At 34.8% G+C, this 26,057-nt stretch overlaps 1 protein-coding gene across 21 annotated transcripts in view; it reads left to right on the top strand.

Annotated features, from left to right (window-relative positions):
• magi2a (membrane associated guanylate kinase, WW and PDZ domain containing 2a) overlaps window positions 1-26,057 on the top strand; it is a 396,131-nt gene that overhangs the window by 295,472 nt on the left and 74,602 nt on the right. For 15 of the 21 annotated variants that reach the window (XM_069192450.1, XM_069192445.1, XM_069192439.1 and 12 more), the window contains 4 exons: window positions 5,935-5,992; window positions 8,419-8,543; window positions 8,903-9,031; window positions 10,152-10,334. In XM_069192450.1, coding sequence (XP_069048551.1) covers window positions 5,935-5,992; window positions 8,419-8,543; window positions 8,903-9,031; window positions 10,152-10,334 — 495 coding nt within the window. The remainder of the gene's footprint in view (window positions 1-5,934; window positions 5,993-8,418; window positions 8,544-8,902; window positions 9,032-10,151; window positions 10,335-26,057) is intronic. The other 6 variants (XM_069192438.1, XM_069192437.1, XM_069192436.1 and 3 more) reach the window with 1 other exon arrangement.

The following is a 26,057-nucleotide window of genomic DNA, read 5'->3' as shown; positions in this document are numbered from 1 at the left end:
TCACAGCGAAGTACTGGGATTTGGGTACACTGGAGGAAAGGTCCATCCCTCATGACTATGAGCTTCCAGTTGCACAGAATGGCATTCCAAGAGGGGTTATTGTTTCACTAAGACTAGTCCTGGCTGACTCTTCCCCTAGTGGTGCTTTGCCAGTAGCTTGCTGATGCTGGGTGAATCCCCAAAACAGGGGATTCTTGACTTTACAATTTGACCACTTAATTTTGGAAATGGGGAAGGGAGCAAGTAATAGTCAAATGTATATATTTAATAGACCACAATAGAGTAAAACTTTGGTATTTGCGAGGATTACAATAGGTACCTTGAAGTCTCTTCAAACGGTGAATTCACAAATGCAGGACTTAGTACTGTACGTTATGGCTAAATAGGATATGGTTCTGTGGCTTGTGAAACAAACATATTCATTGTAATATTTGTGTTATAACTGCAAACAGTTTTAGAAAAAGTGTTGGTATCTATTGGCAGTATTTTGGAATGGAAATTAATACTGTAAACTTAAAAAAGCATTGTTATTCCCCATAATTCACATTATTACACAAATAACATGAAATAAATTAGATAATTGTTATGATATTATAGCTGACCCTGTATTAGAGTTTGTTTTTATTCTTAGTAAAGAGCATTTTCTTTCCTTTTGACATCTAGTATTTATTACTGTTGTAAATGGAGCACTGTTGTACTGTAATAAAGTTTATTACAGCACAGTAATTACAGACATTAAAGTAAATTAAGTGTACCCACTACCATCTCACTCAACCAACTCACTTTGCTCCTCATGCTCCTCTAATTTTCTTCTAATTTCTTTTATCATTTTCAGTGAGACATTTATTTAACAGTTTGTTTGTTTTGCAGCACAATACTCACATACTGTACAAGCACTGCTCTGATAACAGGTCTAAACACAATGCACATCTAACACTTTTAATGAAGAAAGCCAATGAAAGCACGTTCTTACTACTGTTATGTCTTTACTACAAAGACCAATGCAGGACGGGTGAAGTAGATCTGTGAGATAAAGATGTGTTCAACACATTAATATTAACAAATTTGGTCCACAAATATGGAAAGAGTGGTCACTTAAAATTTAGCACAAACATGAGCAAAAAAGGAAATGCATCACTAATGAATTTTAAGGTTTATAATTTTTCATATAATTTCCAGTACCACCATTTCTGAGTTACATGCATACATTTATAGTTTTGGTTTGACATATCTAACATACACTAGGGTACGGTGTAACAGTGGTTAATATTGTTGCCTTGCAGCACTGGGGCCCAGGGTTCAATTTCTGGGATGCTATCTGTGTATTGTTGCTATGTTCTCTCTGTGTTTGCGTGGGTTTCCTCCTGGTGCTCCAGTTTCCTTCCAGAGTCAAAAGACATACTGGTAGGTTACTTGGCTTCTGTAAAAATTGTCCCTAGTGTGAGTGTGTGTGCCCTGCGATGCACTGGCATCTCATCCAGGGTGTATCCTGCCTTACTCACGTTGCTTGCTAGGAGAGGCTCCAACTCCCCCATGACCCTGTAGTGGATTCAGTGGTTAGAAGATGGATGTATATTTTAAAAAATGTTACACAGTGCAAAAACTTTAAATTATTTAATCTATCCTGTGTTAACTCTGTAAATCTAACATGGCACTGTCAGATTCCTTTCCTTTTTTCCTTCAATTAGCATTCATTTTCACTGTGTTTGATCAAAACCTTTCTGAAGTAACACTCACCTTGAGAGCAAAATAAGGCCAAGGCCAAGGAAAAATCTGTAGAAAAAAATCTATTTCAAATTGAATACATCCCTACAGTATGTGGTTTTAGAAATGTTTTATACATTTTGTTTATGAATTATTGTGAAACATTACTGTGTTTATGAATTACCTTCTGTGAAGCCATGATTTGAACATTAATGTCTTGTTCTCACAGGCCACATACTCAAATCTAAAATACTTCCATTTAAAGTCAAATAAATTGAGGTAATGCATGCACTTCAATAACTGATAGTGTGTTGAAGAGAATCTACTGTCGCATGTGGAAGCCAGAATTGACTTTCCATTCCAAGGGAGGCTTCTTGGACTTGATCACAGCAGCCTTTCCACAAACTCTCAGTAGGATTCAGTCAGGACTTTGACTGGACCACTCAAGGACATTCTCTGTCGTGTTCTTAAGCCACTCTAGTGTAGATCTTGCTTTAAGGCTTCAAATATACTGTACCTTTTTATTTAGATGAAAAATTTCCACTTTTGTCTTTTTGACCAAAAAACCTTCTGCTACACCTTTACAGTATCACTTAAATGCTTTGTTGCAAACTCTCTGTGGGGTTTGAGATATTTCGCTATGTCATATAGGCCAGGTAGCTTTGTGGAGTGACTGTGATATTGCCTCAAGTACATTTCATCACATCTCAGCAATTGAACTCTGTTATTCAAAATGACTATTAAACAAATGGTCATGGCATCTCTAAGCCATTTCTTCCTTTTCCAGGGGCTCACTTTGGAGGGACAGTCTGAACTATTTCACTTCTAAATTATCAAATTCATTATACTCAGAGAGATACAAGGGGTCTTAGAAATGTTTGTAACCCTTTATCCCTGAATTGTTTTGAAAGCTCCTCGGTTTTCATTGTAGAATCTTAAAATTAACTGAGGCACCTTACTGTACAACCAATTGTGGGACACATTAAAATAATGTTGTGCACCTAAAAACATTTTGGTTTCCCACAGAAAATGGTATGTATGGCATTTAACTTTAAAACAACAAAATGTGCAAACTGTGCAAGGGTCTGAATAATTTAAAACAAATTGTAGTTTTCAGTGTGGTTTTAATATATGTTATACTGAGTCCACTAAGATTCAGAAAACTAACAAGTATTTAAACTATGTTACAAACAAGAAAAAAAAACTGTGTGTTTGTTTCCTTCTTAATTACTGCATGGATTCTAATTAATTCAAAGAAACTCATTTTTCTTCATAACTATATTCATAAATTGTCAGGTTATTGTTGTTTTAAAAGCCTTATGAAATTATCAAGGGATCTTTTTAAACCTCCTTGAGAAGCAGCATGTATAGTATAATGAAGTCTACAAACAAGGATGATACTTGGTCTTAATCCTTGATATCATACAAAATGTTACAATAGTTAACCTTCTCATGCTGTAAATTAATGACATTGAAGAGGTCCTAACACAAATATGTACTGTAGCTTAAATACTAAATATAGTTATTTCTATAGTGCCTTTGCATACTGTACATTGTGTCCTTTTCCAAATTTTATATTTTGGTCTGGTCTGTTGTTAATGTAAATTTTATTATGTTAATTATAAATAACAAAATGGATTTATGTATAGTGTCATACAGAACAAAAAGGGAGTGTGCTGATGTTCTCTTTTTTGGGGTTTCTAGAATGGAAGAAACTTGAGAGTGCTTCTTTAATATTTAATGAAGGTACTAAAAATGAACCTGAGTGAGAATGCATCGAGCAGTTGATGGCTGTCTGAAGTCAAACTTTGATCCCAGACTTGTAAAGCATGGCTCAGCAAAGAGATACACTTAAGCACTATCAGTTCTTGTTTGCAGTCATATACTGCCAGCAGCTTCAACACTGTAGTGACCAAGTATCGTATGTGATAGTATCATTGAATGGCGATATTACATCACGATGGGTTCTGTAGAGATGGAAGAAATTGTATACCTAGTGGTTGAAGTTTTTAAAAAAGAAAAAAAAATAGCATTGAAAAGTTAACATTTTCTCCCTGTTGTAATATGCTTAATTTATTTTTTAAATGTTTTTGCATTTATGGTTAAGTCAGGATATGACATTTTTCAGCTTGTGAGGGACACTCATCACAAGATCCCCAAAATTAATTATATTTTTATATTGTGGATAAGAACGGTAGAAATACAAGGGATTACTGTATCAATCCTTATTGATAGTAGTTTTGATTACAGTAACTGATGTATAAAATGAGACTTTGTGGAAAGATTTGTTTGAGAGCTATGTAAAATAATAAGCTTATACTGTAGGTAAAAAGACAACAAAACCATTACACATAAAGCTTAAATGTAGGAAATATTTTGTTCTTATTTTTATATTTCTATTTTAATATTAAATTATATTTTTAATAATAAATTGAAAGGTAATGTGCTAAAAGATTGTTGTTGTTGTTGTTGTTGTTGTGTAATTATTTGTAGTAGTCATACAAGGTAGTGGATATCATAAAGACAAATCTGTTGCATTTATTTTACATCCTATTTTGCATCCTGCAAAGAATGATTTAAAGAATGAAAATTGCAGTGATCCAGCAGGTAGAAATAGTTATGTACAATGTGAACCAGTAGTAACTGAGATTATTCTGTCTATTTTGACACTATTTAGAAATATTATATATGCTTATACAAGTATGAAAGTGGTAATGAGGAATCACAGAGGAATTTTACATGATAAACCAATTATTAAATATGGAATAAGAACTGTAAATGCCGATAATTGTATTCTCACTTGCAAAGAAAATGTGTTGTATTTGTAATATGTTCTCTAATTTAAGTTGTGTTCTTTTGTTACTGTTAATTTAGCATTTCATTGTTTGTAAAAATAGGGGATCATTTCTAATGAGCAAGCACATAAGACATGTCAAATAAATAAATGGTCAATAATCTGTTGGTTTTTTTTAATGAGAGAAAGCAGTGTAGTGTTATGAGAATTATTACCCTTCATAAAACACTGCTACAAGTTTCATTTTTCGAGTAGGGCTGTTTATAGAAAATAAATCATAAATGCTAATCTCAACAAGGATAATAAAGATATGTGTTGGGTTCCCCAGCTACAACAAGACCCTGATAAATTTTATTTTTATGTGCTGTGAAGTATTGAATCCAACTGAAAATGTGTATAAAAGTGGCAAAAGGAGAAAACAGAAGCTGGTTTACACATTTAAACATATTATTTTGATATTGTGTTAGTTTTGGTACAGCATACAGTATGTATTATGCAAAGTTGAATAGCTTATGAAAAAGTGCATTTGGGGCTTCAGAAGGCCCTAACTTGAAAAAAAGAATTCAATTTTTATCTGCATACAACAGTGCACCAGTTTCTTTAAGGAGGTATTTGGGAGTCTGTAAGTTTGAAACATGCAGAAACACCTTCGAAGTTTACTGTCAGAGTAACAACGACTAATTACATAATAATTAAACTCTTATTCAAAAATCAAAAAGTATTTTTATTTAATGGAGACTGAAAAACTGTTACATCTCCAACGCATGAAAATAATTACCCACCCCCATCCTATACCTGACAAAGCTTTCAAAGGAAAGAAGGGGATGAAGGATGAGGGTCAACTTAATTAATGTCTGTGCTTTAACTCCAGATGTGCTTACATCCTTTTCTGTGATCAAGAGCTATTTCAACTTGAATAGTTAAGTATAGAAAAGGAACTGTTCAGCTCGGAAACATTTGTTTTCTTTTAATTAGATTTGTATATATTTTTACATTTGCCATAAGGCTGAAGAGAGGAGGCGTTAAAATAAAAAAATGAGTTTAAGTAAAAAAAAAAACATAAAAGCCGCCTAAAATAAAAAAAAATATTTTCTTCTCAACAGAACTGATAATATGTAACACTGATAATGCCATTGGATAAAAATAAGCATTTTTTTGCTTTTTGTTCTCTTTTCATTGTCACTTACTGTAAATCTATGCTCACATAAAACAAAATCAATCCTGAAACAACAAGCTGTTTCCATCGTTGGGGAGAAAAACGCATCAACAAAAATATGTCTTGTCATTGGCAAGCAAAGTTACTACTTCGCCTAACTAGCAAAGGAGCTGAGAGTCTTGAGCTTATTATTATAAAGAGCATCACATAAAAAAGTGAATATTGTACTTTTCTTGTCTAAGGCAGTCTAAATAATGTCATCTTTGCTGTATTTTTTCAGAACTTCCATATGGCTGGGAGAAAATTGATGACCCTATTTACGGCAGTTATTACGTTGAGTAAGTTTTTGCAGCTTTTATTAATTGCCAGTTTTTTGGTGGATGTGTACTAATACCCAGAAACAGATGTTCTCAGAACGTCTTTCTATTTGGAGTGTGTGCAAACTAATTGCTCCTGATGATTCAACCAAATGGTCTTTTTCTTTCCTTTTTTGCCATTTTTCTTCATTAATGTACAGAGCTACGTTTATGCTTATCGAGGTGCCTTTAGTTCCAACAATGGCCAGGGAACTTTACTTGTTACTTTGAGCCCTGCCCAGAGAGTAGTTTTGGCTGAGCTGTAAAGATGCGAAGTCCCCCTTGATTAGACCAGTTGGTTTGTCAGCAAAGCAATGCATGTGTTACAGACAAGCAATTACACATTGCATTGTGGCTAGGTTTCCAGATTAATGCTATCAGTTAATTCCTTATTAGGAAAGCAACAGTTCAGACATATAGCATCCAGCAATACATTGAATCTTTTCAGAATCTATCTCTGACCATATCATATACTATCTGAATTTTTATTGCATTGTATTTCGTTTTCAGATCATTTATATTATCAGTCCCATATGAGAAACCCTGCAGTATTTTGAGGAGATAGAAAGCCTAGCAAATGCAAACTCGTGTAGGAAAAACTAATCTTAAACTGTGGAACTCCCATTTAGTCCTAGCGTGACAATCGAAGTGTCAGGAAAACTTAAAATTGCTGGAACGAAGCCAGTTATAATATATTGCTCTGGTATAAATAAGTTGAAATTGAATGTGTGTGTATTTGAATAACTTTTTTAGAAGCTCTGTGTATTGTGGTTTGGCTGTTTATGAGTTCATAAGTGGCTTTTGGCTTACTAGCATAGGAATAGAGCTTTAATAATTTACTGTCACAAGAGATTGACACAGTGAATACTACCAAGACTAAAGAATGAAAATAAGCAAATGGGTAATATGATATGCGCATCATATCAGATACAGTACATTCTGTGGCAATGTTGGAGAATCTGCAGTAATAAAATGGTAGAACTCAGTACCATAGGAATATTTAATTTTAGAGGGTTTAAATTGACAAGAATTGTGTTAAGATTTTAAGTTTTCATTTTTAAAACAATAAGTAAACAATGAAATAAGAGCCTTTGGGAAAAAAAAAACAAATAAGCCCTTTTTTTAATTTACAAATGTAAAACATTTGCAGAAATAAACCCTTTATGGTGCTGAAAGGTTCATTTCAGCTTCTATATTTTTAATAGCATGCTTGGTCTAAACGAAGTTTTAAAAAAAAAGACTAAGTAGTTGGAGTTAGTGTCGATCCAAAAGCTGGTCTCTGGGTACTCCTTATTAAATGTTCGAATTTATGGCACAAGAACTAAAAGATACTCATTTCCCGGTATCCTCGCCGAAAGCGAATCTTACTTTGAGCTCTACAAATACTATGCCTGATCTGGAATTTATCAAATGCCTCTGATACCTGTTGTTGCAGGATTCAAACATGTGAACACGTAAATGTGAACTTGATGATGAAAAATGAATACAAATCTATAAATAATATTGCATCAAACAATATATATCTCGTGATTACAGGCTGCCTAAATTCTCAGATTACCTTTCTTCCCCCCCCAAAATTAAAAACAATCAAAAGTTGACTGAGTAGGTTTTTAATAATATATCTTAACTTTAAAAAAACGTAAGTACATTGCTCACTCAGCTGTTTTATGTTTTTGTGTAAATTTGCATATTACTAGAATACAGTATGAAAGATTGAGCATTTAGACTCAGTTTTATCCCATAACAATCCAGTTCTCATTTCCATCTAAAAGCTGTCTTTGACATAATCAGCTAATCATTTCATTTCAGAAGCCAAGTTAACATTCTGATCAGTTTGCTAATTTTGTTAGAAGATGTGTAAGTCCTGGAAATGAACTTGACGTTTAATGATTTAACATAATACACCAGCAATAACAGGAAATATGTTAAAATGTAGCAGTCTCATTTTAAAACTGATTATGATTCTAAGTACCAAAAATGTATGCTATTAGATAATATTTTGGTTATCTAAATATATTTTTTATATTAACTTGAAATGATTTATTACTGAAACTATCTTTTTCTCTGTTTGCTATTTTGGGCAAATGTTGAATTTAGTGCTGTTAGATTTCTTGGAATTGGATAACTGTCTGTTTCAAATTGGCTTGATTTAATAACTCTGAAACATCCTGAAAAAACAAACGGAGAATTCAGCAGTCATTTCTGGAATTGTTGCTGCTTACTGGATTACTGTATGTTTGTTTCACACTGTACTGTGCCTTTCAGTGCCTAGCAGGCAACCGTAGTATTTAAAAAAAATAAACAATATAATCAGAATTCAAGACTTCAGAAAAAACAGCATTTACATAACATTTTAAATGTCCATTTTAATGCTACTTGTTAAGTTTTGTTTTTAATTTCACTCCCAGTCACATAAACAGAAGGACCCAGTTTGAAAACCCTGTTCTTGAAGCAAAGAGAAGACTACAGCAGCAGCAAATGCCAAACCAAGATCTCTCCTCACAGCCTTTGCAGGCTGTCCAAGTCTTCCGAGGTAATCATTTAGCTTCTTGCTCCTCTCAAAGGTGATATCAGGTGTGACGGTAGTGGCGCGCAATGGAACAAAGTCTTCATACTTTTCTGTAATGAAGCCAGTTATAGATAACTTAAATTTACTCTTGTGCTTGTCTTTCAAAATCTTTGTGCACTTTTTCTGTGTTTCATTGATAATGCAGAGAGCAAACAGGCTTTAATTAAAGCATCAATCATCATGCTGTGAAAGCATACGAGTACACTGAAAGAGGAAAGATGAATGCTTTTTGATTGAACTAACCTGTAAGGACATCAGTATTCAGTGGGGGAATGTGCATGAGATTGGAGCCTACGAATGAGGGTTTTTCTCCTTTGTAACAGTAGAGGGCTCCTCATCAACATTACCTAGGCCTAAACTTGCTCACTTCGGCCCTGCACCCGAGCGTTCCCGCAGTATGAGTGACCTGTCCCAGTTTCCAAGCGGCAGTGCTGGATTGTACAGGCTGCATGGTACGTCACAGTGCAGCTTCTCAGCAAAGATGCACTCTTGTAAAATAAAGGGATAAGTACATCACCAGCACTTTGAAATTGCTTTTTCCTTAGCCGTTTTGAAGTTTTTTTTCCTGCTGTTCTGTTCCCTCTCTAAGTAGGGCACAGGAAGTGCAGTGCCCAGCCCCTGGTTTTTGCCTGCTGTGTCAGTTACGCATGCTCACTCCTTAGCTTTAGTTGTTTCTGTTGCAATCACAAATCTGAGATATCTGACAGCCTTCGATGCTGCTTGTGCTCTAAAAATAAAGCTAAAAAGTTCCCAAATATGAATTAAGTTCTGAATTCATACATAATAAATTAAGATCATGTACCAAAGGCAACTATTTAAAAATTCACAATTATTTAATACTGAATACTAAAAGATTGAGTAAAAGAGTAAAATTGATCTGTGTTTCATTTTGAGACTGAGAATTACATGATTTTCTGCTTTTAAATTTCCTATATATATTCAATTCTCAGACATCACAGGACGTTTTTATTTTATTGTGAAGAGACCACAATGTAATCTATGTACCTCTCCTGTGTATGAATCTGTAGAATGTACCTGCTCATAAAGGCATACAGTACGTAAGGCTCCGGATTGTTAGATATCACAAAACCTCGCTTTTTCCCTCAAAATTGACAAAGTAAAAGCTGTGGGTCAGCCATACTAAGATTTTGCTCCAAAGTGACAAGTCAGATAGATAAACCAAAAATGTATTAATGATTCAAAACTAGAATTAAACAACTCTTGATAAAAAGAGCCAATATTAAGAAAAAATACCTGTTCTTTTTTTAGTAAAACATTAGCCTGGAGCAAAAGAATGGTAAGCCTGCCCTAAATTTGTTTGTATCTACATTTCCTGCGTATAGCTGGCTATATTATGCTGTTCTATAATATTGAATTGTGAATGGTTGGTTTTATACTTAAGTAGTACCATGCATTAATTTCATAGGTTAAAAGCTTTTCTGCAATTCAGTGCAATCTAATTTTTATTTTCTGTGGCGGACATTAAACACCCTCTTCCCATATCTTTTGTGTGCTATTGTTATGTACTGTACGTCTTTCACTTTTTTTTCCCCGCTTTATGAACCTTCACAGAAAAGCCACTCTTTACTCGGGATGCCACGCAGCTGAAGGGAACCTTCCTGTCTACGGCATTGAAGAAGAGCAGCATGGGATTTGGCTTCACTATAATAGGTGGGGACGAGCCTGATGAGTTTCTGCAGGTGAAAAGTGTCATACCTGAAGGGCCAGCAGCACAAGATGGCAAAATGGACACAGGTAACTGGGGAAGGCACTTTCAGGGCAGCTTAGTTGCAACTGCCTTTCTAATTTTGCATTTAAATCTTGAAAGCAGTATAATTAAGTACACTGAGACAGACATGGCCATTCAATCTTTACACTTAATCAGATTCCACCATTTTGTGGATCGGTTCTGAAGGTTTCAAACCTACTCCAGTGTATTAGTGAGACAGAATGTAAGAAAATTTCAAGTTGACAACTTAAAATTGCAGAAAATTTGTGGTAACTTCATTCCTTGACAGAAGTGTCAAAACCAGCATAGTCTGGTATTTTTCTGTGCTACTTTAAATGTCTCTTAGCTTTTTGAAACAGTTATTTAGATGTGTTACATTTTACTTTACGAGGCATACTGGATAAAAAAAAAACTGTTCCTGAGATACTGTTGCTCAGACATAGTTGTATGCAAATGTTGATTGCTATTTGTGTGGCCTGCCATCTTTTCAAAATGGTTTAGAGTTTGGAGATTTGGGTATGAGGTTATGACAGCACTTAAAAAGCAATACAGACTTGTTGGGTGTAGGATGGATTAATTGTCTCAGGTTGCATTGGTATACTGTAGTACTGCTCAAAAGAAGGTAAGAAAAAGCAACAGAATGATGGTAATGATCCCTTATATTAAAATGCTTTTTCAACACTAACCACTTACTATTCCCCTTGTAACTAACTGACAGGATAAAATGGGGTTTTCTAATTTCATGGTGCTCTAAATAATAATAATAAAGACAACCCACTAATACTGAAGCTTAGAGAATACCTGTGTCCCACTGTAGGTTTCTAAGTTTTTCTGTTGCTAGTGACTGGCATCTGGTTACTACATCCATCTGTTTTTAAGTCTCTCAAGCCTGATTACCAGCATTATGATACAAATAAAGCCCCTTCAGTGCAATTGGAAATAATAACTATATATTCATAACAGTTAATGGAGTCTATAAATGTCTGTATAATTCTGTTTTCCTTTTTTCCTTTCCTGTTTAAATGTCATAGCGTTTTTATCAACAAGTAGATGATGTTATTTTCATGGTTGTTCTTCTAATTTACAAGAGGTATTTACAAGAGAAACACTTAATGAAATTATTAATTAGTATTATTGTTACACTTTTAAAAACTAAAGACCGAACAACTGATAAAAGAAGTCTCTTATCTGCAGTGGTTTATGCAATCATTTATGATGTTTTCAAATAATTTGCTATCCATACTGTACATTCAGAGCACACCTTCTACAGTAAGTGTCGTCTTTCACATATGAATAGGTGCAAGTCTTTTCCTTCAGTGATGTTTTTGAAAGGAATTTCAGATCTTGTATTATTATTTACAAGGTTGAACCTGATGTTCCTATAATTGTATTTGAATAAGAAAATAAATTGTATAGTCATCAGAAGATGTTAAAAAAGGAAAATATTACATTTCCCACCTACAGTTACAGTACTTACAGCGGGTGTGCAAGTATCATGTATTCCATACTCAAATTATTTAACCCATTGTCTTGTGAAAATATATTACCTTTGAATAACATGCTGCTCCAGCTGAGAAACAACACACATTTAGAAACCATGGTCTATGTCTTCATATTGTCTTACTCAGATCTTTCAAAACGATGACGTTTTGGAAGAGAGTGATGGTACTTTCCTTATGAGAGGCTACTGTGAGAAAACAGAATAGAAAGAAGCAAAAATAGCTGAGATACAATGGAGAATTTCCATATACAGTATTTACAGATCAAAAGAATATTGGCGTTTTCACAAGACAAATTGGCAACTGATGTTCCACATGTAGAAACGCCAGTAATGACTGCAGGTGGGCAGCCTCAAATCCAAAGATCCCAAGAGAATTTGAAAAGGGGAACAATATTAGAATCACATCTGAAAAAAAAGTCAATGAAATGTTGAAATCCTTGCTTAGGTCTGAGGGAGTCAGAGAACTAAAGAGCTGTTATTCACAGGGACAGGGTGCCTCAGCTCATCTTTCGGAATAGGTCAGGAGTATCTCAGAAGAGTAAGTGATACCTACAGTAATAGTAGAGTGGGAAATTCCCCTTTTATAGTTATAATGGCCTTCAAAACAACTATGCTCAGGTAAATACTGCACTCTAAGGAGACTAGTTGGTCACATACTGTACTGTAACTATTTTCATACTGGATTGGTTATGGCAGTTCGTTTGGATGTACTGTAGCTGGATAAGAGTCAATCTTAAATACAGCAAGGAACAGATGTACAGTATGTATTCATACTGTATACAGTACCATTGCTTTGCACTTTATATTTAACAATCTGCTTCTTTAAAAGTAAATTCTGAAGTTTTAATTCCAAACAGAGAAAGACATATCTGGCAAGAACCAAAAGAGACATCTATTTCACGCTACTGAAATTCTTTCTTTTACAATCTTAATGAAACCTTGCTCTTGCAAATGTGATTCACTCAATGAATGATTGGATCTGTAGCCATCTGTAGCCATGACTAGTGCCCATCTCAAGTGACTTTTCATGGCAGTATATGCCAAAGCTAAGAACGTTTTCAATTTTTTTCTGGGGATGTTGCCTTTTAAAGCACCTAACATATCAGAACATTCATTAGTGGCATATTGGTCCTTCTTCAAATGGTTCTTTCTGATGTATCAGGTGAATAAATAAAAAGAAACTGATGAAAGACTATTCTGTTTCTCCAAAGTGATAAGTTGTATCATTTGGTAACAACACTGTAGAGTGCTCATATGATTATTTGACCATCAAAGAACATTTGTTATGTTTTTGGTTTTCGTCTTCGTAAATCAAATTAAATTGTCACAAATGACCCTGTTGTTTAATTTCCTAAAGCTTTCAAAGAGGTCCTCCACGAAAAGACCAGCAATCAGATTGTCTTCGGCTATCACATCTCTATCGCACTTTTCAAAAAGCTTTATTTAAAACATTTCCAACACACAGGGTACAGTAAATGTTCAGATCTGTGTCCATTGACAGAGTGCAGCCTTTCTTACTTTGCCTTAACAGAAGAAAGTTACAGATATGATTTGGCATGTAATGTAAAATGCAGGCTTGTAATGTAATGATATGGAAGAAAACTATTTAAAATAGTGATATGAATAAATATGGGTAATTATATTGAATACATAATTATGCATAACTGAAGTGATGTTCATTATGTACTTTACATGGCTGTTGCAATGATACCAATAGCTTTACGTGTGTGTGTTTGTACAGTATGTACTTATTGATAAAGACATGTCTCTGAAAGATGTAAAAAAATGTGGTGAAAACATAAGTACACTCCCTTAAGGTTTAACATATTTAGATATATTGACCTTCACCTAGCCTGAAATTGTTTTTATTAATTAATCAGCCAGCATTCAATATCTATGTGTAAACAGTAAACAGACACTTTGTTCTACTGTATGAGGGCACTGTATTTGGAAATCAGGTACACCAAAACATGTGCAAATGATTAGCTGATCATCAAGAAGTGACTCCACGTGTATTTAAAATCAGAAAAGTTCATCAAAGCCTCAGTGCTCATCTTAGAGAACAAAATGTTCCTGCTTTTCAGTTTGGAAAGGGTTACAAAACCACTTCCAAATAATATTAAGTCCATCATTTGATGGTAAGTAAGATAATCTACAAATGTAGAGAACTCAAGACCTTTGCCATTCTATCCAGAAGTGCTTGTCCTACTAAATTCTCTCCAAGATCTAATCATATGATATCCCTAGAAGTCTCAACAAGCCCCAAGGTTATACTCAATGATCTACAGGTCTCTCTTGCTATAGTAGATGTCAGCATTCATAAGTCCACCATCGGGAATAGATTGAATAAGAATGGCTTTCCTGGAAGGAAAGCCAAGATTAAACTCCTGCTGTCCAAGAAGAACATCACTGCACAGCTTAATATTTCAAAAGAGCACTTGAATTGAAAAGAAGAATTTAGGAGCAATCTGCTCTGGACAGACGAGTCAAAAGTGAAGTCTTTTGGCCATAATGCCAAATAACATCAAGCACGGTGGCAGTGAGGTGATGGTTTGGGGTTGCTTTGATATCTCAGGACCTGGACAAGTTACTATCATTGAGTGTGCTATGAATTCCACACTATACCAGTGTATTCTACAGGAAAATGTGAGACTATCTGTCCAACAGCTAAAGTTGAACTGAAAGTGGATCTTGCAATAGCAATAATCCAAAACGCACAAGCACATCTATAACAAGATACAGTATCTCAAAAGGAAGAAATTAAGGATTTTGGAATGGCCAAGTCAGAGTCCAGACATACTGTATACCCCATAGAGATGCTGTGGCTAAAGAGAGCTGTGCATACAAGAAAGTGCTTAAACATCACAGAGTTGCAGCAGTTCTGTAGGTATGAGTGGGCCAGAGTTACTCCCAGGAAATGTGAGAAACTGATCAATTCTTAAAAGAAGTGTTTAATTGTTTTAAATTATTTTTTGATAAATAATTGCAATGCTGAATCTGTGTGTGTCAAGTGGGGTTAGTTTTTTCTACTGTTTGGACTAGGTGATGGTCAGATGTGTCTAAATCCTAAAATCTTAATGGGGGGTATTTACTTTTTCACCACACTGTATATGTGGTAACGTCTGTATGTTTTTGGTCAATGGTGCATATTTACTGTACACACATACTGTACATGTGTGCTGTGTCAGAGGTTTACAGAAAACTATGAGACTTTAATTGAGGACATGCTTTTCTCGGCCACTGTAATCACATCTTATAGCATGCAGATCAATATTACACAGTGCCAAATGTTTGCCAAGGTCATGCTTGATTATTTGTGTGCCATCTGGTTGTCTATTTTCAGATATTAATGGCAAAGAGTTACAAGCACTATAATTTCTAATTGAGCACTGTGCCTGGTGGTGATTTTATAGAGCAACAGTACCATTATGTCAAGATTTCGATTTTTTGGCATCTTAAAGGTTAGTATTATACCATTAAAGGTTCTACAATCAGGTACACAGGGATGTAACTTCCTTAAGGACAACACAGTATTAAAGAATGTAGCTTCTGTGTGTACAGTACATACTGCCCTTGTAATTTACAATCATGCTGTTGACTCAAGTGGTTCAAATGTTAAGTACACCAGTCGGAGTGTAAGATCTAACCTTTTGTCTAGCGATTGGTGCTTCAAATCTTGGCTGAGCTTTCCATGCAACAGTCACCACTGTTTCTGTCTCTCTGTGATGTGCCTTCCTAATGCAGTGCGCAGAGGAGCAGCTGGTATATTTTAGAGGGTAACTGAGTGTTGTCTTCATACTGTGCCAGTTAGGTTATATACAGGTTGTAAAAGTTTGATCCTTAATTAAAAAATAATTTGTAGATAAAGATTGAATAATTTTCCAAATATACCAGTTTTAAAGTTAGTGGTTTACTTAAAAAAATTGCAGGTGGTTAAGATAATTTTGTGTTTCATATTCACAGACTAATAACATTTTCTGTTACAAAATTAAGATAATTGCATGCTACATATACTCTTTGTATATCGTTTTTATAACATTTCAGACTAATATAGGCACCCTGTATTTCAAGAAATAATTTAATAATATGCTCACACAATAATGAATAATTTAGGAATCATGCCTTTTCTGTCATTCTTTAACACATGCATTTCTCCTAGCAAAGGGTGGTTTGATTGCACCAATGAAATAACTAATTTTTGGGACTGAGAGTTCAAAGCTGTATTTATGTCAGTAATTGTATGGAAAGCTGATGGTTGTCAACAGCAACATTAATTTTTACATATATAAGAGCTATGCAGGCTTTACCAAGTACTTCAGTTCTTTTTGACCTTTAGTGGTGTTTCTGAAACCACCAATTATTATGAAGCATTTGTTCAATAGATGTTTCTATTGTAGTACACTTTTTCTGGATCTTAATCGGCCTGCTGCAGACAATATCAATTTTGATTTTGGTGCTGTTTAACTATTTCATATCCTATCAAGTGAATACTATATCTGTCAAAAGTAAAAACTTTGAGTTATTCAGGTGTTGTTTCCAAAAAGCGTGAACTTAGATTAGATATTGAGGATAATACAGTATACTTTAACTAAAATGCATATAGTGCAGTGGTGTAAAAGGATACTCCCTATTCTTTATAATAATGATGTTTCTCAGGGCACAGGAGTGGAAGCTGTAGGTTTTATGGACCCAAGAGCTAGGGCCTCACAGTCCAGGGGGAGGGCCCGGCTCACTACACCTCAGGCGAAAGACAGGTTGGCACAAAACTGGCCTGTCATGATATTGTATGCAGAAATCTGGAAGAAAGGGCCCCACGGGTAGACTCATCAGTGTCAGTCTGTATTCCTGTGGCCGGGCTCCTGGAAAAATGGACGTGTGGGGTAGTGCTCAGCCCACTGGAATTGCCCAGGGTGCAGGCAGCAAGGGGAAGAAGTGCAGGGAAAGCAGATGCAGGTCTGACTCTGAGGCCAGGAGGGACACTCCTAGTTGGAGCACATGTTTAACGGGCTGAACGGTGTGTGCGCTCATCGGGGGGTCTTCATAACAAACAATCGATACTCTGTGAAGCAGAAAATGATCAATGCGAAAAAAATGAAAGTACTGTAACAGCCTGTCTCATACTAAAACAATTTTTGGCTTTAGTATTATGCCAGAAATGTCACTACTTTGACCCCCCGTAATGGGATTTTTTCTCTTGACCACCCTGATATTCATGAATACTGATAATCTTTAAGGATGAAAAAAATACTAAATTATCAGTATTTATAAATGTCAGGGTGGTCATTTTATCATACGTTGATGCTGCTGATGCTGTTAATGCTTATAATTGACCACAAAAGATTATGATGATAAAATTAAATTAGACACAAATAAAGTATAGCTACAGTACAGCAATGGATCTAATTAAACCTTACCAAATTAAAGAACAAAATAAAAATATGTGTAAGGCACCTTCAGTTTCACTTTGAAATCTGTGAAACTCTGGTTTGCTGAAGCGTTATAACCCTATTATAACCTTCCAAGAGAATGATTCACAGAATTGTTTTAGAATTAAAGGGAGCTTTTAAATGACATAAGCTCAATTATTTAAGGTTCAGAAAACTTACACAGGTTCGTAGTTTTAGGAAAATAATTTTACAAACAACAAAAGATTTTGGAATGATCATGTTGTGGTATTTCTTTAATTCCACAATCTAGTGGCTTGTATGACACAGAAAGGATGAGAATAATTGAATATTTAAAGTGAGGTGGCAGCTTAACAAGGTCAACTGAAAATGTTTGATGAAATGTGAATAATGGGTGTTACTCTTCCTTCAGAATGGTGTGCATTTAGTAAAGATATAATTTTAGATGTGAGTGAGAGATGCTGTACTTGAAGGCTGTCAGAATTTAATTGTAGTTTTAATGTGTGTTACATAATGCAAAGAAGCCACAAAGCGGGCCTGCAGTGCAACACTTCATTGAGTATTCCTGTTAGTGCAGCACACATTTCTTGTTTTAGCCGTAACCACATCCATCTAATTCTAGTTGAACAGTAATACTGTACAGTACTTGCAGGGTAAGGGAGGTGGCAAACCCTCACGGTCTTTTGCAGTATGTTGGTTGTATGTAATCTACAGCTTGCACACGTTTGGGGGGGTATTATATTTCTGCGCTCTGTTTTACATGGAATGAAGAAAGCATAATCAAAGCCTGTATCAGACTAATTGAATTAAACAAAAATGAAGCAAAAAGTAGTCAAGAGATGATGTCAGCAATGGGTAGTTTCTGGTTTTGCAGTGTGACCTAAGTTGTTTCGCAAAGTCTCTTTCCTTTCTCCTGAGGCACAAAGCCAGACGTCTGCTTTTGCCAAGTATAATTGAGCAGACAGCTCAAAGCTTCAAGGGAGATCAGAAGCTTATCCTCAGATCTTAAGAGCATTAACTCTTCAGTTGACCCATGTGACTGCCCAATTTTTCACTGTAACTCCACAATTTGGATAAGCAAAAAACTGTTAGATTAGAAATAATAGCTTTCGAAATTGTCTTTATATGCTGGTTAAAAATATATATACAGTAGGCACTCCTGCATCTTACATAATTCTGAATCAAAAAGATGAAAAAAATACGTTTATAAAAATCCGTAAGAGTGGTGCTGCATGACAATGAAACATTTGAATGATACAGTATCTTCTGTTTTTACAATAGCTCTCATCTGTGTACCATATAAAACACTAAACCTTAGCTCTGAATGTTGTTTCTTCTCTGATCTTCTTATCTGATTGAAGTTTTTTTGAAGATAGTATTGTAAAGATAGGAGGCCTCTTAGTTGTTTCATTCTTCTCCTTATACTGCATATGCCATGTTCTTAGTTCTTTTTTAGTACGTTTTTAAGAAGATTTCCAAGTGTCCCCAATACTGTAAATAAACAAAGAAAGTTGTCGGTATATATTGCACATTGTTGAATTTCAGTGTAAGGACAGAAATTGAAAACCAATTAGTGGGTGTATTTAGAAGAAACCTAAAATAAATTAAGATAATTTCTCCTAGAATAAATTATTTAAATGAAAATGTAATGACAGGTAATGTTTTTTCTTTTGTTTGTTTTTTGTAATGCTCCTTTATATGAGGTGTCATTAAAGGCCCAGTATAAATAAGATAATGAAGATTAGTATTAGTAGTAACAGGTGGTCAGGCGGAAACAGAAATTTTATATTTGTGAAATATAAAGTAAGTCCTAGTCTTATTGGAACTGAAACGTATACATTCAAACTATGTCTTCTTCAATTCCCTGACCAAATCTGAATGCTCAAATTGAAAACTACAAATGATAGTGAAATAAATTACACTACAGTTCATGTAGAGAAAAAACTGAAACATGTGATATCACAAGTATCAGACTCATGAACTCAGTGTTGGGAATAAGCAAGTTTTTGGCAGCAGATTTTGGTCGCAAAACATTTTGGTTCGGTCATTGTCACCTTTACACTGAAGGTTGTAAAGTTTTACTGTACATTTTACTTGGCAGATTTTCACAAGCTCTCTCAAGTTGCTTGAGGAATACTTATGGACAAAGTTTTTCAAGTTTTTCCTCAGCATATCAATAGGATTAAAGTTAGGACGTTAACTGGGTCACTGAGGCACATTCACTTTCTTATTCTTAAGCCATTCCGGTGTAGCTTTGACCTTGTGCTTTTCATTTTCCTATCAAAAAGTTTTTGTCCCAGTTTTTGGTCTGAAGTAGTTTTTCCTCAAAGATTTGCTAGTACTTTGATCCATCTGTGTTCCCATCAGTCTTGACAAGCTTACCGGTCTTGGAAACAGAATTATAAGAAAACACTGACACCACTGTTCTTGACAATATACTGTTGACTAACTGATGCACTATGTTGGGTTTGTGTTGAATGTAACACTTTGCATTTGGACCAAAAGTTTCCACTTTTGTCTAGTCTGACCACAATATGTTTTGATACATGTCTGCAAACTCCATGCAGGATTTGAGATTTTTTTTCCAGTTTCATACAAAACCGAATTACTGGATTGACCAGGATATTTTTGACCCATGAACATTTTTTGGCTGTCTCCAGCACTGAACTCCCTAACCATTTTCTTCCTTGCCCGGCTGGAGTGACAACCTAATCTATGGACCTGGGTGTTAACACGTCTGGGTGGTTTTTTTTACTTTTTAATGGTCATCTTGAGCATTCTAAATGAGACATGAAGGGTTTTTTTATGTTTTATGCACTTCTCCTGAACTGTGCCTTTGTATAACTTTACCCCTGAGTTATTTAGAAAGCTCCTAAGTCTTCTTGGTTGAATCTTGAAATTCACTTTCTGCCCAAGGGACCTTACAGAGTCGAATGTATTTATTTAGAAATAACGTGCACCCCTATTATAGCAAAGAGAGGCTTTTCAACCCTTTGGATTTTAAGGTGATTTTGTGCACCTAAATTAAAAACTTACATTTTGCTTACAATACCTTTTTATTTCATATTGATTATCTATTTACATCCTTTTTGTTGGTTTACGTTTGGAATGTACAGAATAGAGAATTAATTGATACTTCAAAGTTGTAATGACAGCAAGCTTTAAAGAAAGAAAATGTAAAAAATTGTGGGGTTGTGTAAATAATTTTTCCAAGACTCTTTACATGCAGTACGCCCACATTTTATCAAATCTAATTCTAGCCATTAGTGTGTTGTATATTACAGTATGTAAAGCCTGAAAAGAAGGATGTAATAACATGTTCCAAATACCTGCCTGGCCTATGAACACAGTATATTTCCATTGTGTGCACCTGCCCATGATTTGACTTTGGTAAATTACTTCTTACTGCCTTTTGTTTGAGTTAAAATGGACTCAGGTCCTTCACTGTATATTAAGATACTTCATTTTTGTTATTCTTAAAGGAACACAAATAGCCTTTTAAAAAAAATTAGAAAATACACATTAAATAAAAGAATATACTGGTGTTATATTGTTGTTATATATCTATGCTGGATAATTATTAGAAAGAGAAGAGTTCAAGGTCCTTAGCCGTTATCATAATAGCATTGACCTAGTGGAGTGTCTCTGCAGGATACATCATTTTCAAGACATGTTTTTTCTTTTTATTCCAGCCTTTAAATTGCTCATTTAATTAAAACTTTCAGGACAGAGATGATATCGTAGTATAATCTAACGTTTTATGGGAAATAAATCAAGGTAAACGTATAGCAACAAAAATTCTCTTTCTGTTGACCTTTTTTTTCTGACTGGATATTTCTTCTAATCACACCGATCTATGGATGAACTTTGCTAACACAAATGTTATAATATCCTGGATCTATTGTTGTCTTCAAGAGCTTTTGTGAAAAGGTTTGGAAGCTGTAACAGCCACAGAATGTACTTTTACATGAAAAGGGCAAAATGAAAGAAAACTATTTTAGTTTGTGATGAATAAGATCTTTAGAGTTCACAAGACTCAAAGATGAGAATTACAGTGTAGAATGTTTCATCCCTAATATCTCTGTTGAATTACATTATCTGTTGTTCATTATGGGGCCTGAAGAGCTACATGTAAATGGGTAAAATTGGATAAAAACCCAATAGACCAAAACTGAAATTCAATGCTTTTTATTACAAACTTATCCTTGTCATGCCATAATGCATTTTATTTTAGTCCTACAGCTACACAGAACACTTCTCTTACAGTATTTAATTAAGGCAAATTGTTACTATGAATCTGTCCACAGAGCACTCACATTTTTACTGCATTCACATTTTTAAAAATACAATTTTAACTATACTGTACATATTGTACAATATTTAAGTGACATATATATTTTAAATTAATGTTCACCTGTGCCACAACCAGTGAGGAAGCTGAGTCAAAGCAGAGGTTGATTACTGTAGTGTACCCACCACCAAATTTTCTTATCACCATTACATGTGACTGCATTCTTTAAACAGCAGAAAACATTTAGGACTGGTTTGGTTTTGTCAGCATGGCACCAAACCCCCGAAACTTCAAGGTACAGTACTTTAGAGTTCGTATCATTTATCAGTAAGGGCCACTACCATCCTCTAATTGGTCCACACACTCATGCAAGACATCATGATGCTCACAGCTTTTACAATGATACACCCTGTCTGTGCTGGTGATTAACTCTTAATAACACTTTATTTCTAAATATTATATTGAAATTAAAAATAACACTCAAATTATAATACTGACTGTCAACAATATTAAAGTAAAAAAAGACATGAAGGATTTCTAGTGTTCCAGGGCCTTTAGATTTCTATCACCTTATGTGGAAAGCACTTCAACAAAGTTCTCAAACAGCTTATGCAGTGTGCAGTATTTATTATAAAGAACGTAGGCCTCCTGCATCCCAGCCTTGAACTAGATGGGAAAACAAGGTGAAACACATCTTTAGTAATAATGAACTTGGCTCTCTTCTGGAAGTTCCTCTTGCATGTAAAGTGTTAAAAATACAGGTAGTGGGGAAAACATGGAAACACCAATTTAAAGGCACTTAATAGGGCATTGGGCAGTGTGGCATAAAATTAAGCAGTATCTGGAATTCTGCAAGGGGGGATGTGGCACCATTTTTCCATGAGAAAGTCAATCAAAAATGATTTCCCTGCTGACATTACTTTAGACACCTTAGTTGAGCTGTCTTGTTCACTGAAGCTCCTGCCAAACGCAAACCAAGAAATCACCCCCCTTTCAAAGTCACAGACGTTTCCTCTTGCAGCCATGCTAGTCATAATTATTGCTGACAAGGCCTGGGAAACAGTTTTATACAGTATGTGATGCTAAACATGTTGGGGATTTAGTTTAATTAATGTGTGAGCCACACCTGTGCCCTTGCTTTCAATAGCAATTTACCCAGGTGTTTCAGTTTTTGTCTATGACCTTTACGTTATGATGAAAATAAAGAAATAGGTGGATAAGTTCCAGTTCAAGTAAGATATTCCTCTACACAAGAAAATTAAGAATTGATTTTTTTTTTCATATTTACCAACTTAAAACAGTGGTTTGTTCTTACAGCCAGGGGGACAGTACATTCCATCTTGCTTAGTATTAATAGTGTTCAGCTGAATACCATGCCTGATAATTAAGAAAGTAATACTGGCAAGGAGGTTGTATATATCTGTGATGTGGACAGAAAATTACCTGTGTCAGTTTCTTCATTAATTATCCACAATAAAACTGAAAGGTTGTTTTGTTTCAGATGAAACACGTGCTTATCTGCACTGCAAAATGAACTCATTACAATATGGATGTAGTACGAGACCATCTAGTGTCATCTGTTGAACTGCACACAACTTGATAAACATATAGACTTAACATACTGTGTATAAAGACTAGATGGTCCAGTTGTTAAGAAAAGCAGCTTATTGCCAGGAGGTTCCCATTTCAAATGAGAGATTTCTACCTCACTCACTACTGTATGTGTCCCCGTGAGTGAGTTAATTTTCTTGTGCTCGGTCTTTCAAATGTGACATAAGTCAAAGTGTTTTAGGTCAGAGTAGAGTTGATTGTTCAATCCATATTCTCCTAATGTTATTTTCAATCAAACCCACAGTTGAATAACAATAGTATTATATATACAGTACTGTATATGATGTATACATGGTTTTTCATAGGAGGATCTATCTATATTTTATAGATTTTTCAAAGAACATATTTTGTTTTATTTACATTAGAAAATGCCTTTTAATTTTATTCTCTGCTGTTCTGTTTTCTCTCTACCTTGCTCTGTCTTAGTCCTTAACTTATTGATCACAATGACTTAATAAAATGTGTGTACAGTATTTTGTTATAGATTGGGTACAGCTTATTGAGCTTGAGACGTTTAGGACTGCACTGAAATATTGCTGACACGTCATGTTTCTTGAAAAAGAAACAAAATAGTTTGAATTTTTAGTTTTAAAAAATAAATGTCCTTTTAAACTTTAGATCAAATTATATTTTTGCTCAAAAGTGCCATGTTTTTTGTTTGCACTTTGGCCTCCTGTTATGGCTTGCAAATATTATTTTCAGTCACCTGACAGTTTTTCTCTCCATTTTTTGCTTTAAAAAAAAAACTTTACTCTGCCCTTCATGGTTTGTTATTTTCTCAGATTTGCTGCTTTATCCTAGTTTTAAAAAGTCACCAGTTTAGAGTGGATAGATGAAGGTCATGGTAGATGTTTATTTTATATGATTAAGGTTTTGCTAGTGTAATTTAGAAACAATACTTAATTTACTGTAAGTAATGTTCTGCACTTCTTTTCTGCTAGTGTTCTGCACTGTGTAGTATAACATTCTTTTGCCTTTCTATAGCACTTCCATGGTTATGAGCATATTTCTGCATTAGGTGACTAGTTTGTTCTCAGTACAAGAAGACTACCGTACATAAATGAAGTTTTTTGTCAGTATCAATGTACAGTAGTTACTGTTTCTTTCCCAATGAACTTTAAACTAAAAAGTATTTTACTTTGGTGATTTGATCTAAATGGAAGAGCCGCAAACATTGGTTCTATTATCCCTTTACCTAACAAAGCCTTATGCTCTTCCACTGGCACATGTTTTCCTCTGTTTTCACCCTGATCTGTGATCGGAGCTCCAGATGGAATAGTGAATCCAATATCATACAGGTATGCAAAGCACTATTACTGTAGATTAAAATTGAGTTATTTGTCCCTACAGCTAGAGAATAATTCATTAGGGGATTTATAAGGCAGTTAGGTCAACTATAGGGCAAGAAGCGAGTGAGCGCATGAAGGAATTGATTTTGACACACAGGCCTAAGGCAAGTACTATATAATTAATAAGTTTAATTAAAAATCGCTGTTGGCTGGGATTTCATATTTGTGTATGAGGTCTCTCTGTGACAATGCAAATGACCAACAGTTATTTAGCTAAGTAAAAGGAATGATTTGCATTATATGGATTTTCTTTTATGTAATAACAGTTGAAAACAGGAGGATGTCATTCAGCCCATGTAGTCCGTATGGTGATTAGAAGCTATGTGATCTAAGGATCTCATGCTGCTGTTTCCAGAAGGAAGCCAAGGCATTGGTTTCTACATCAAAACTGAGAGCTTCTTCTACACTCCACACAAACTTCTGGGTAAAGAAGTGCCTCCTTTTCTCTGAGTTAAATTAACATCCCTCTAGGTTCTGCTTGGATCCTGTGTTTCTTGTTTCACTGTTGATTGTGAAGAAGTCCTTTTGGGTTGACTTTATGCCTTTATTTTGTCTTTAAAAATCTTCCACATTAGTCTAACCCTTCTGTAGGGATGTTTAGGTCTTTCAAACAATGGTCTAAGGTTTTAATTTTGATGCAGTTATTGATGCACTTATTGAATGGTATTTGAGACTGTTTTTCAGTTTTGTAAAAATGTGATGTAGAAAATGTGGATTTTTAAATGTTATTTATAATGTAATTATGCAACATTATTGTATTCTATTGGTTCATTCTAAAAATTCAAAACTAAAAAAAAAATTGTGTTTTTGTTTCTAGTTTTATAGTAGTTATAATGAATAGGCATTTTTGTTATCACTCAAACAGGTTTGTAGTTTCCCTACTGGAGAGGAGGTTTTGCTTAAAATGCACAATAAATTCTCCAGCCCATTTCTCAGTAAAGGGTGCAGCAGTTCCTGCCAAATAAACGATGTGAGCCATGTCCCTGGAAGAGATCTGAAAGCTCTGATCTTGGTTCGATAATTGAGCCTAAGCACGGTGCCTCAGATGTCAGGGGACTTTGAGTGGTACTGCAAAAGCAATCCACTGTACTTTTACACATGCAGCTTGTATCTTTAAAAGGAAGTAGTCCCTCACTGCTGCTTTTGCCCTTGGAAAACACACTGTTTTTTTATCTAAAGTCATTGGTTATTTAATAGTGATGATGGCTGAGAGAAGGAAGCGGTAAATTACCCTTCGTGTTGACTTTCGAAATGAACTATGTAACTTCTTTCTCACTGCATTGTAAGTACTTTGGGGATATAAAAAGTGGGTTTAACTATAGCAGTTTTGAGAAGTGCTATAGTGTGCTATAGTGCAAGTGTGACATGTTTGCAATGAGTTCTTGGCTATAAATATTTGACGTGGTTTTAAGAGTTGATTTCGATTAAACCATTAATTTTGCAAGGGAAGTGTTACTTACCATCTTATACAGATCATACACTCAAATGTACAGTACTGCTGTGCTATTTTCACTAAGTGATCAGTTCAGTAAGTATTAATTTAATAAAGTCACATGTACTTTATGGATTACAACAGAATCATGTCCATGTTG

The sequence above is a fragment of the Lepisosteus oculatus genome, chromosome 7 (assembly GCF_040954835.1).
Source record: "Lepisosteus oculatus isolate fLepOcu1 chromosome 7, fLepOcu1.hap2, whole genome shotgun sequence".
NCBI lineage: Eukaryota > Metazoa > Chordata > Actinopteri > Semionotiformes > Lepisosteidae > Lepisosteus > Lepisosteus oculatus.
This window is presented reverse-complemented; position numbering and strand designations above follow the sequence as displayed.